Source organism: Aethalodelphis obliquidens, unplaced genomic scaffold (assembly GCF_003676395.1).
Source record: "Aethalodelphis obliquidens isolate GAN/ISIS:26980383/991018 unplaced genomic scaffold, ASM367639v1 scaffold2, whole genome shotgun sequence".
NCBI lineage: Eukaryota > Metazoa > Chordata > Mammalia > Artiodactyla > Delphinidae > Aethalodelphis > Aethalodelphis obliquidens.
In genome coordinates this window covers 55,510,039-55,522,599 of record NW_020837946.1, presented here as the reverse complement: position 1 = coordinate 55,522,599, position 12,561 = coordinate 55,510,039, and the positions used below count along the sequence as shown (strand labels likewise).

The following is a 12,561-nucleotide window of genomic DNA, read 5'->3' as shown; positions in this document are numbered from 1 at the left end:
CACACACACACACACACACACACACACACACACACACACACACACACACACAAACAATTCAGAAGTTAGCCCCAGTTTCCAAAGTGTAAACCAGAAACCATCCAGGTTAAGTACAAACGATAACCACTGTGGTCAGAATATAAAGTTGACTTTGCCAAGCATATACAGAGAATCAAAAAGCTGAGTTGCTAAAAGTGGCCTTGTAGGTGTTAAGTTTTTTGTTTTTTAATGGAGGAAGATAGAGGCCCAGGAATGCAGAGCTCAGAGCTTCCTCTAGGAGGCAGTGTTGGGTCCTGGCCTCCAAGCTCTCCAGCCTCCCCAGTGCCCTGCATTGGTCCTCACTGCCTTTTCTACATGATTGCCAAATAATCTACGCTGCAGGTTATCACTCGCCACACTCCTGACCAAACACACTTCTACTAACCCACTTGGGGAAAACCTTTTGATGACAAAATTATCACCCAAATCTCCATGAGGGATTAAAGAGCTCAAATTATATTTACTGAAGTTCAAACATTCACCAGGCATCTTAAACACATCTCCCAGATTTAGGTATTAATCTTAAGGCTGTGAAGGTCAGTGATCAAATATAAGAACACTTCCTTTCATGAATTAAGCAACATCCTAACCAGATTTTCTAAATCACTCTATAAATATAAATACCTTTCATGGGTACCAAGCACTGTGCCAGCTTCTCTAGGGTACTGGTTCTCAAATCTAATTGCACAAAGGAATTCCTTCCAAAGCTTGAAAAGATATTGATGCCTGGGTCCCACCCCCAGAGATTTTAATGTAATGAGGTGGTAAGGCCTGGGCATCAGTATTTTAAATATGATGGTGACTCTAATATACAGTGAATTTTAAGAACCATTACCACAGGGAACAAAAATATATACATAAAGTAGAACCACCCAAACGTCCATGAACTGATAAGTGGGTAAATAAAATGTGGTGTATCCATATAACGGAATAGTATTTGGCAATAAGAAGTACAAAGTCCTGATACATGCTACAATATGGTCAAACTGTGTAAACACGTTAAGTGAAAGAAGCCAGTCACAGAGAACCACACATGCTATGATTCCATTTATATGAAATATCCAGGAGACAAATCCATAGAAAGAGAGAATAATGAGTGCTTACCAGGAGCTAAGGGAGTTTGGGGGAAATGGGGTGTGATGACTGCTAATGGATATGGGTTTATTTTGGGGTGATGAAAATGTTCTAAAATTGATTGTGATGATGGCTGTACTACTCTGAATACACTCAGTCACTGAACTGTCCATTTTAAATGAGTGGACTGTATAGTATGCGGACTACATCTCATAAAGCTGTTTAAAAGAGGAGAGAAATATAAATTCTATGCCCAGCTCCCAAGGAACTTACAATCTAGCTGTAGAGGAAAAAAACACAGATACATACATAAGACAAGTATCAGAGATTTTAAAAAGCAATTAGAGAATTGCCTAATGCACAAAATAAAAACTCTTAAGTTCAGAAGAAGGCTTCAAAGCCAAATGATCTGATAGTTTTCTTTTCTTACCCAACCATTCTTCTCTGATTTGAAGAAAAGCAATGGAGAGTTTGGATCTCATCAGTACGCTGCCGATATCAAAGGCCCCAAAGTTTCAATTTCCAAGTTTGTGAGAAATGGAATGACTAATTTAGCATTGCCAGGGAATTTTTTTAATCCTTCAGGATACAGGCTGTTGGGAGTTCCCTGATGGTCTAGTGGTTAGGATTCTGGGCTTTCACTGCCGTGGCCTGGGTTCAATCCCTGGTCAGGGAAGATCCCAGCAAGGCTTGCAGCATGGCCAAAAAAATAAACAACTAAAAAACCAGAATACAGGCTGTTGATGGATTACAGTGACTCTCAATTATCAACAGGGTCTTTGAAAGATGAATTTGGTGCTCTAAATACTTCTTACGTCCCGGGTTTGTCTTCACCTCTACCAGAGTTTGGGCCAAATAAACTTACATGCTCACACACAGAGGAAGATTTTCATATATAAGGCTCTGTGATACACAGGTGTTACAGGACATATACCATAAAAACGATATGTTAAAGTGCTTCCTATCCTCAGTGTTCCTAAAATTCTTCGTACTAATAGTTAAAAAGTGTTTACTGTGGGAGGGGCTGACACAGAGAAAATTCCTACTTTAGGCAAGATAGGATTTTGTTTAGCAATCTTGTTTTGTCTTGGCGGGGAAAGTTACTGTAAGAACCCCATTTGTATTTTTTCTAACACTTTTTGGGAACGTTATACATTTGAATATATGTTTTGCTTTCATTTCCAGAAAACATACCATTATCAATGAAAGAAGTCTTGGCCTGTATCTTAGAGCCTCTTTAATAAATGTTTGTTGGAGCATATTTAAAAGCAGGTGGTAATTACATTTTTAAAACTCCTAGAAATCTTATTATCAAAATATAAACTCTGTTCTCCATTTTTTTTTTTTTTTTTTTGCAGGACGCGGGCCTCTCACTGTTGTGGCCTCTCCGGTTGCGGAGCACAGGCTCCGGACGCGCAGGCTCAGCGGCCATGGCTCACGGGCCCAGCTGCTCCGCGGCATAGGGGATCTTCCCGGACCGGGGCACGAACCTGTGTCCCCTGCATCGGCAGGGGGACTCTCAACCACTGCGCCACCAGGGAAGCCCTGTTCTCCATTTTACAGTAAACTTAGAATAAACATACAGCCATTGGTGAAGGAAGCAGGTTGAATATTGCATTTAGTAAATCTGTTGAATACTGCATTTAGTAAATACTGCATTTAGTAAATCTGTTGCATACCCGGGTGTGCAACAAGAGATTCCAGGAAACTTTCAGAAGTGACTTGACCACTGTTAAATAGCCTGGGATTAGTCAGACCAACTTTTAGGCAAATCATCCACTGAAACCTAAAAAATCCTGCAGCATCCTTAACTCAGACAAATAAGACAATAATTCTGAAAACAATTTGTTTAATAATAAGGACTAAGAAATAAAGTATTTAATTTTGAAATGTACCACACTCAAAACCCCAAGAAAACTTCAATTAGACAGACCTGAGCCCTTGTGCTTGCTTCAAATCAGAAATGCCAAAACAGCAGATTAGTGTTTAATTCGAGCCAACAGGTTTCTACTAGCTGTTTTCAACTCAAATTCTCCCCATTTTTCCCACTTTCCTTCAACCAGGTTTAACCCTGTCTGTCCCACTCTTTACCATATACATAAACATCTTCACTACCAAACTTATTTTTGAACACTATTTCAAAATAAAAAGAGCCAATGTCACTGTTTGCAGATGACATGATACTATACATAAAGAATCCTAAAGAGGCTACCAGAAAACTACTAGAGCTAATGAATGAATTTGGTAGAGGAGCAGGATACAAAATTAATGCACAGAAATCTCTTGCATTCCTATACACTAATGATGAAAAATCTGAAAGAGAAATTAAGGAAACACTCCCATTTACCATTGCAGCAAAAGAATAAAATACCTAGGAATAAACCTACCTAAGAAGACAAAAGACCTACATGCAGAAAACTATAAGACACTGATGAAAGAAATTAGAGATGATACAAAGAGATGGAGACATATCCCATGTTCTTGGATTGGAAGAATCAACATTGTGAAAATGACTCTACTACCCAAAGCAATCTACAGATTCAATGCAATCCCTATCAAATTACTGATGGCATTTTTCACAGAACTACAACAAAAAACTGCACAATTTGTATGGAAACACAAAAGACCCCGAATAGCCAAAGCAATCTTGAGAAAAATGGAGCTGGAGGAATCAGGCTCCCTGACTTCAGCCTATACTACAAAGCTACGGTAATCAAGACAGTATGGTACTGGCAGAAAAACAGAAATATAGATCAATGGTACAGGATAGAGAGCCTAGAGATAAACCCACGCACCTATGGTCACCTTATCTTTGATAAAGGAGGCAAGAATATACAATGGAGGAAAGACAGTCTTTTCAATAAGTGGTGCTGGGAAAACTGGACAGCTACATGTAGAAGAATGAAATTAGAACACTCCCTAACACCATAAACAAAAATAAACTCACAATGGATTAAAGACCTAAATGTAAGGCCAGACACTATAAAACTCTCAGAGGAAAACATAGGAAGAACACACTATGACATAAATCACAACAAGATCCTTTGTGACCCATCTCCTAGAGAAATGGAAATAAAAACAAAAATAAACAAATGGGACCTAATGAAACTTAAAAGCTTTTGCACAGCAAAGGAAACCATAAAAGAGACAAAAAGACAATGCTCAGAATAGGAGAAAATATTTGCAAACGAAGCAACTGACAAAGGATTAATCTCCAAAATATACAAGCAGCTCATGCAGCTCAATATCTAAAAAACAACCTAATCCAAAAATGGGCAGAAGACGTAAATAGACATTTCTCCAAAGAAGATATACAGACTGCCAACAAACACATGAAAAGATGCTCAGCATCACTAATCATTAAAGAAATGCGAATCAAAACTACAATGAGGTATCACCTCACACCAGTCAGAATGGCCATCATCAAAAAATCTAGAAACAATAAATGCTGGAGAGGGTGTGGAGAAAAGGGAACCCTCTTGCACTGCTGGCGGGAATGTAAATTGATACAGCCACTATGGAGAACAGGATGGAGGTTCCTTAAAAAGCTAAAAATAGAACTACTATATGACCTAGCAATCCCACTACTGGGTATATACCCTGAAAAAACCATAATTCAAAAAGAGTCATGTACCACAATGTTCATTACAGCACTATTTACAACAGCCAGGACATGGAAGCAATCTAAGTGTCCACTGACAGATGAATGGATAAAGAAGATGTGGCACATATATACAATGGAATATTACTCAGCCATGAAGAGAAACGAAATTGAGTTATTTGTAGTGAGGTGTATGGACCTAGAGTCTGTGTTACAGAGTGAAGAAAGTCAGAAAGAGAAAAACAAATACTGTATGCTAACACATATATATAGACTCTAAAAATTTTTTTAAAAAATGGTTCTGATGAACCTAGGGGCAGGACAGGAAGAAAGATGGAGATGTAGAGAATAGACTTGAGGACACGGGAAGAGGGAATGGTAAGCCGGGACGAAGGGAGAGAGTAGCACTGATATATCTACACTACCAAATGTAAAATAGATAGCTAGTGGGAAGCAGCTGCATAACACAGGGAGAACAGCTCAGTGCTTTATGTCCACCTAGAGAGATGGGACAGGGAGGGTGGAAGGGAGATGCAAGAGGGAGGGGATATGGGGATATATGTATACGTATAGCTGATTCACTTTGTTATACAGCAGAAACTAACACAACATTGTAAAGCAATTATACTCCAATAAAGATGTTTAAAAAAAAAAGAACCAACGGACCAGGAGAATGTACCAACTAACAAGGCAAATAAAGTTAAACAAAGACTCCAGGAACTAAGAATTTTAATTAAGAAAAAGGAAAAGAGCCCCTGAAAAATATGAGGCAGAATCTTGGACACTGATGAAATACCAAGAATTTTAAAAACTATTATTATATTAAGAAATAGTCCTGTCTCTCTAAATTAAACCCCGCTAGGCCTCTGCAACTTGCTTAAAAGAACTCCATATGGTAAGTCCAATTGATAGGTTGTATTTACCTTCACTGTATTCAAGGTCCACCTCCCGTCTCACAAACACAAAATATAAAGTTATGATACTTCTTGGTAACTAGAAAAGGTGCAGAGATTAACCTTTTAAATCCCTGCCTGTCCTTCTCTGAGTTTTTCTCAATTTATCCACTTTTTAAAGTGTAAGAGTTTCCTCCTGTTTAAAGGTTAACTAGTCTTGGTCCAGTTTGGAAGTGGAGTCATTCTACATAGGTTTGGAGTCAGACTACCTAGGTTTGAATCCCACCTTTGTCACTCAGTAGTTGGGTTACTTTAACCAGAACTCTGGGCGGCTGTATGCCTCTTTCCTCGCCTAGAAACTGGAGATAACAGTATTTCCCATGGGGTTACTGTGAAATTATGCACGTGAAGCAATTATCATGCTGCCTCGCACACAAGGAAATACTCAATAACTCATCTATGACCATGTTAGTGCCGAACTCTTCCTGAGCCCAAGAGTTTACACTGACGAGTTAACCGCAGATCAAGGAAAAATCAAAGAGGAAGCATTATTTATGCAAAACCCCCTTTAAATGCGTTCAGCCAATAGAGAGAAAATTCCCAGAAAAAAAATGTGCTTATAGTCCACAGAGGGTTCTTTTCTTCATGCAGCTCTGTAAGTATAATTCATCCTGAATAATAATGAAGAAAGAAAACTAATGTATCTGGCTTTCAATTCTTCCTGGTTATCCTAAAGAAAGTCGGGTTTTGAGTTTTTTCCCCCCAGCATTGTTTATAAAAACCCAAGTTAACAAGAAAGAGTCCCAAATGGCCCAAGTTATTTTTAATGCAGAAAGACTTATGTGAGTTATGTATTTACCCTCCTACAATCTTTCACAATCTCTCAAGAGATTTTATTCAAATATCTAAAAAGTCAAGTTGTTCTTTGCTCAACATTCATTCAGGAGATGAGAAACCTGTGCTATTTTTCTTTAAAAGTTATCTCATTGGTCTAGTCCAAGATCAACTTCATCCCTCATATACAAAAATACTTTCTCCAAGACACCCTTGAAAAGAGTAATGGATGGTTCCTTCCAGCTATTGGAAATAAAGAATATAAAACTCTCTTTACTGCTGTTCATCAACACCTCCTCCGCACAGAGGGTGAAAAACTGTATCCCAGTACCACTTCACACCTGGTTTTTCTTTGACAAAAGGTTAGAATCCACTTTTAACTCTTCAAATCTTTCTGGACTACAAAGATTTAATATGAATCATAGTTATAGGCATGAAATTGATTCCAAATTTTATTCCATTTTTTTATAGTCTTCAAATATGCAAACTGATGTCTGATTACAAAAGGTGGAAAAGCAGTTACCTTAACAAACATAATTGGAAAATTCACATTTAAAAGAGAAAGCAGTATAGATGGAATCTTAAATCATATAGTAAAGAAAGAAAAAAAAATTTTAATAACACTCTAGGCTACATTCCTGAATCTAGAAAAACTAAAGTCTATTAGCATTAAATGTCTTTGGGTCATACAGAGTATTAAAGAAATGGCTATAGGGATTAGTCTTGAACAGCAGCTAAATCGGAAAGCACAATTTACTTCTTCGTAGTAGTGGGGAGGGGGAATCCAATCCTAATCATTACTAGGGGAAAGTTCAAGACAAACAGCTTTAAAGAAAAAAAAAAAGCACAATTAGTACATTGTCAATAACTCAAAACCTTACTTTAGATCTTCAGGATTAGTCTAAAACGTGACGTTTCAGAGCATAAATGTATTTACCGTTCCTATTAAGTTACACATTTCCTTGAACCAAATATTTTTCCAAAGAACCCATTCACACACAAAAAAAAATTGGAAATAAAAATATCTACTCCTTTAAAAGTCCCTACAAAGTATATACAGAAACTTGTTTTCACATTTGTGATAATTTACAGAACTTGTTAGCAAAGCCTTATGAAACACAGCTGTCCCACCCTCTGCCCTCGCAAATGAAGCAACAAAATAAGAAATCGAGGCAAATTCTCAAACAGAAAAGGAAAACAAAATAAAGCACCCAAGGGAGAATCAATCTATGAAAAGAACAAAATTTAGTAACAGTCTAAAAACAAAAGAAATTCTAATCTACACTCGAAACTCTTACCCTTGACAGCACAGAACAGAATATCCTGCCTTACACATTTTGGAATTACAATTCCGAAACGCTAAATCCAAAAACAAAGCCGCCCGGGGGAAAATAACAATTGCGCAACAGATCAACAGCTCCAACTTTTCCCTTGGCCCCGGCGCGGCAAGGTTTGCACGCTATAAAGCACGAAAGGGCCAACTGAGGGCCGCCGTGACAGCCAACCGACCACTGTCACGGCGGCCGAGGCCAAGCTCGCCCCCCGGGAGGCACCACGCCGGGATCGAGAGGCCGGGGGCGCAGCCGCCTCTGACCCCAGAGTCCACTGCCCCGCCGCCACTTCCCGGCGTGTTGCACGGGGACAACTCCCGGTCTTCGAGCCCGAACCTTTCCCTCGGCTCCAGGGGCCGCGAGGGGGCGCGTGGGGCGGGGTTCGGTCGCTGTACGTCGAGGCAGCCTAGCGCGCTGGGTACTTTATGACCTCCTCCCGCCCCCACCCTGGGGACTGGGCATTCTCGCCAAGCTGCCTAAGGGAGATCCCATGGATGGACCGATCGATTACTTTGCACAGAAGCACCCTCAGACGGCCCAGCGGAGTGAGGGCGCCGCAGCCCGCGCCCTCGGAGGTCATGGGCCGAGGGGCAGCGGCAGAGGGGGGACTCCGGCTCCCAGCCCAAAGGAGACCTCAGTTCCCCCGAGAGCGGCCCCGTGACTAGGCACATTTTTGCCGGTTCCGAGGCTGGGGAGCCGCACAGCCCCGGAAGGGCCGGGCCGCGCCGGCTCAGACCGCCAGCGTCCGCCCCCTCCTGCCCCGCTGCCTCCGGGCCGCTCAAATTCCGGAGGGGGCCCGGCCGGGGCTCCAACGGCCCGGGGCGTGGTTAGAGACGCCCTTCGCCCCACGCGCGAGGGCGTAGCCCCCCAGCACCAACACAGTCTCCCTCGGGGGCTGCGGGCGCGCTGTCAGTCCCACCACCCGGCCGCGTCCCCACACCCCTCGCAAGCCCTCTGGTCCCAGCTCCCCTCCCCCGGCCCCAGCGCAAGCGCAGCGGCTCTGGTGTGCGCGCGGCCGCAGCAGTCCCGGGCTCAGGCCACAGACGGGAAGAGAGGCCAGCTGCGGCTGTCCCTCCCGGGCCGCGGCTCCCTCGCGCCCCCGCCCCCGTCCTGGCACCACCTGCTGGGACGGCAGTCCCGGCGGCGGCAGCTCCAAGTCCATCATGCTGAGCTAGGGACGGTGCTCTGAGGCTCCCCGACGGCGGCCCTGTCCCGGCTGCCGAGGCGCGGTGTGGACAGGGCGGTACTGGCGGCGGCGGCGGCTGCTTCTCTAGGATCCTAGGAACTAGCTTCTCCGCGACTCGGCCCGACTCGCCGGCCGGGCTCCTGCCCGGCTCCGCCTCCCGACCCCCGAGGGCGGGGCAAGAGCCCAAGCCCTTCCTTCCCCCGCCGGCCGCGAGGTCTTAGCTTCCGAAAATCCCCCACCCCCGCTCCGGCTGACGCAAGAAGCTGGCGGTCCTGGGGCGGGAAAGGGCCGCGGGAGGGGGTAGCAGTGGGCGGCCGCGGGCGGGATGCCGGGAGGAGGGCCACCTTAGGACCCCGGTTCTCCGCTCTCAATTTACCCTTTCCGCAAATTCAGCCAACGCTCTCCGCCCGCGGGATTAAGAGTTGTTTGCCGAAGGTCGCTGGGGTGCGGGTGCTTTGAAAGTTTAAACAGTTGGAACAAACACGCCTGGAGACCCCGTAAAGGCGCTGGTATCGGAGCTGCGCTTCCCTGATTTGGACTTGCAGAACCTTGCCCCGCTTTATCTCACCCCACCGCCCGAGAGTGGCGCCAGCCCCGGGGGCGGGGGCCGGAGGCTGGGACCCAGGCCGAGCGCCCCGCGCGCCGCACTCTCTCCCCCGGCTCCCCTCCGGGGCTTGGGCCCGTTGGACTTGCCCGGGGTAAATGAGGACCGCGCGGGGAGTTCGTGCTCGCAGTCACCCTGAACGCCCTCCACTTACTCCCACGCCTTGCGCTCTCGTCAGGCTCTAGTCGCTGAAGGCAAATGAAGTCTCTTTTGCTCGGAGAGTGGTCGATGTTGCCCACCCGGAGCGTTCTTTTCCCGCCGGACCGTACACGCCACACCACAGATGGCGTCCTCTAACACCGTGCGATGCTACTACATGTCATAATCCTCAGAAGTTTTCTTTTCACGTACTCACAATATAATTTTTTAAATAAAAATCCAAAAGACCAAATTATAAAACTGCAGTGTGGCACCGTCCTGTGAAAATATGTACCTAGAAAAAAAATTAAAAGTTGTTCCTCAAAATATTAATGGTTGTAGGATCATGAATGATTTTTATTTTTCTCTTTGTTACTTTAAGTATGTTTTAATTCTACGATGAGTATGTATTACGTTCCACATTAAAAACAATTATTTAAAAATTAATCATTGCCCAGAGAAAACTTCAAGTACTTGAAAACAGGAATATTGTGAAATCTTATGATTTAAAAGAGAATAGATGGTTTGGTTTTGCTTTTTTCTCTTATGCAATAGCAATCTTTCTAACTCTTTAACAAGCCTGGTTTTCAGTTTCTAACTTCTTGGAATTATGCAAAACCAGGTGAAGTAGACAGTTCCTGGAACCGGTTTTACTATTTCATTCAAAAACCTGACGCCCCCCGCCAAAAAAAAAGCCTGACTACAGCCGACCAATACCCCCAAAGCTGCACAGAACTTACTTTCTCTTGGTTGCATAATTTGACACTCCCAGGATTTATCTGTAAATTTACATGTTCGAATATTCCTTAAGGTAAGTGAAGCCCAAATTAATCGCTTGTAAATGAAGTAAGTTTCTTCAACTTGAATTAAACTCTTTCAGCTGTTATGTGAAAAGCCTACAAAATGATCTGCAGGCTAACAACAAGCTCAGGAGAAATGATTTACAATGAACTTGACATGAAACATGCGAAGACAAAATGAAATGACATTTGTGCGTCAAAGAAGGGCACAAGAGTATATTGTTAACAATTCAAGTTACTTATTAAAATTAGTACATCCGAGAAGGTAGACTGTGAGCCCAGGAGGCAGGAGATAACAAAGTCATATACGACATGGTTGCTGCCCTCCAGGAGTTTATAAAGTGTTTGGTATTTCCTTGTTAGGCAACAAATTTCCATGGAGTTTAGACTGAATGAAATAAACTCTACTTTTGCAAAACTGCAATTACTGGGAGTATATTATTTCAGGCACCTGCAGAGTATGTATTTTCAAGGGGAGGAGGACAATATGATAAGAGTCTGAACATGTTTAAGAAAAATAAAGGAGACAGCTAAGGAAAAGCTGTTCGGCATTGTATGGTGGTTCAGGATAAGAACAGTGAACCCCAGTCTCAGACCACCCACGTCAAGGAGGTTCCTGGTCTTTGCAGAATTCTGAAGTAAGATCATATTCACGTGAGAACCTAGGCCTTGCCCTCTAAACTTATATATTGTGCTATGAGGGCACAGACACTATGGATTGAGAAGTTCCAGGAGAATGCTGGCTTTTCTCTCTTATCCTGGTGCCATGGGAGTTCTTTTACTGTCAGGCTCTCCTTGCTATTTTATTTTTTCTCTCAACTAGTTTTACATTCTACTAACCCTTGTACATTTCCATTGCTGTCTGAGTTCTTTGCCATCTTTAGAAAGAGAACCTTCCATGTATGCTTGAGATAGGGCAGAATTGTAGTACTTTGCCCCAGAGTTCTCATGAAAAACAAGCATCATCAGGTAATCCTTCCAAGTATACAAAGTTTGGATAGTGATGCAGTGACCCATTTATTTCAGCTGCTTCTCCGTGATCTAATCTGCCAAATTTGCAAGGCCCAAGAAACTACCTACTATTTCAAACTCCATCATCTTGAGGCTTCTTCCCTCTTCTTTTCACTTCCTTTTAATTGTACTCTATGTTTGAGCCAGAAAATATCCAAACTCCCTTGGAATTATCATTGAAATTCTAAATTTGTCCAGCTTACAATTTAAGCGTATCGGGTAGCTAGTTTCCACAGATGGCGCCCAGTGAACCCCCCTCCTGATATTGATGTGCTTGTGTAGTCCCCCCACATTGCAGCAAGGCTGGCCCTGAAACTTGCTGGAAGTGACACTATGCCAAGTCTCCACCTAAGCTTTTTTTTTAATTAAAATCCTATTTTAATTACTTATTTTCTTGGCCATTTAATTATCACTTTTCTTCCACAAAAACTTTACTGTTGAACTCCAAATGTTTAACAGCTTCGAGTGAAACTAGGACCATAATTCACTACTTCTGTAGGTTTTAGAAAGTTATTTACAAATGTCAGGAATACCACAAATTTGACATCAAGAATCATCAGAAACTTTAAAAATCTTCAGTTCAAAAGTTCATGTGGACCAATTTTAGTAGGTTCATAAAGTTACATCTTGCTACCTGGGTGCCATAATATATAAAAAAAAAAAAACACCGTAGAAATACACAAACAAAATTTTCCTTCATATTATAAAAATTACCTGTCTACAATCCTTAAAAAGTTGTAATGCACAAGAACCACTGAGCTCCAACTACCTTTCTTAATTTTATCACCACATCCTCTATGCAAATCATATGCCCTGGTCAAATTAGTCTTTTCATTTTTTTCCAACTATATCTATGATTTCCTACCTCTATATGTTTGTTCACATAGGTTTCCCACCCAAAAGTCCTCATTTCACTCTTTCTCTTGCAATCTCATGCCCACTTAAAGACCTGATTCAAATAAACCATTCTCTATATAAAGATGTCCCTATCCTTCCCAACTGGAAATGATCTTCTACTATTTTTGGTGCCCTGTATCACTTACCATTGCC

At 42.6% G+C, this 12,561-nt stretch overlaps 1 protein-coding gene across 5 annotated transcripts in view; it reads right to left on the bottom strand.

The window, feature by feature from the left end:
• The window catches only part of NFE2L2 (NFE2 like bZIP transcription factor 2), a 76,193-nt gene that overhangs the window by 26,225 nt on the left and 37,407 nt on the right, over nt 1–12,561 (bottom strand). Inside the window, exon 1 of one of the 5 annotated variants that reach the window (XM_027127429.1) lies at nt 9,717–9,735. The exons of 1 other annotated variant lie outside the window; for it this stretch is intronic. Coding sequence is in view for 1 of the 4 variants with exons in the window: in XM_027127412.1 (XP_026983213.1) it covers nt 8,893–8,937 (45 nt within the window). In the remaining 3 variants the exon portion in view is untranslated. Of the gene's footprint in view, nt 1–8,283; nt 8,304–8,892; nt 9,489–9,716; nt 9,736–12,561 lie in introns of those variants that run through there. 3 more of the 5 variants (XM_027127412.1, XM_027127401.1, XM_027127381.1) reach the window with 3 other exon arrangements.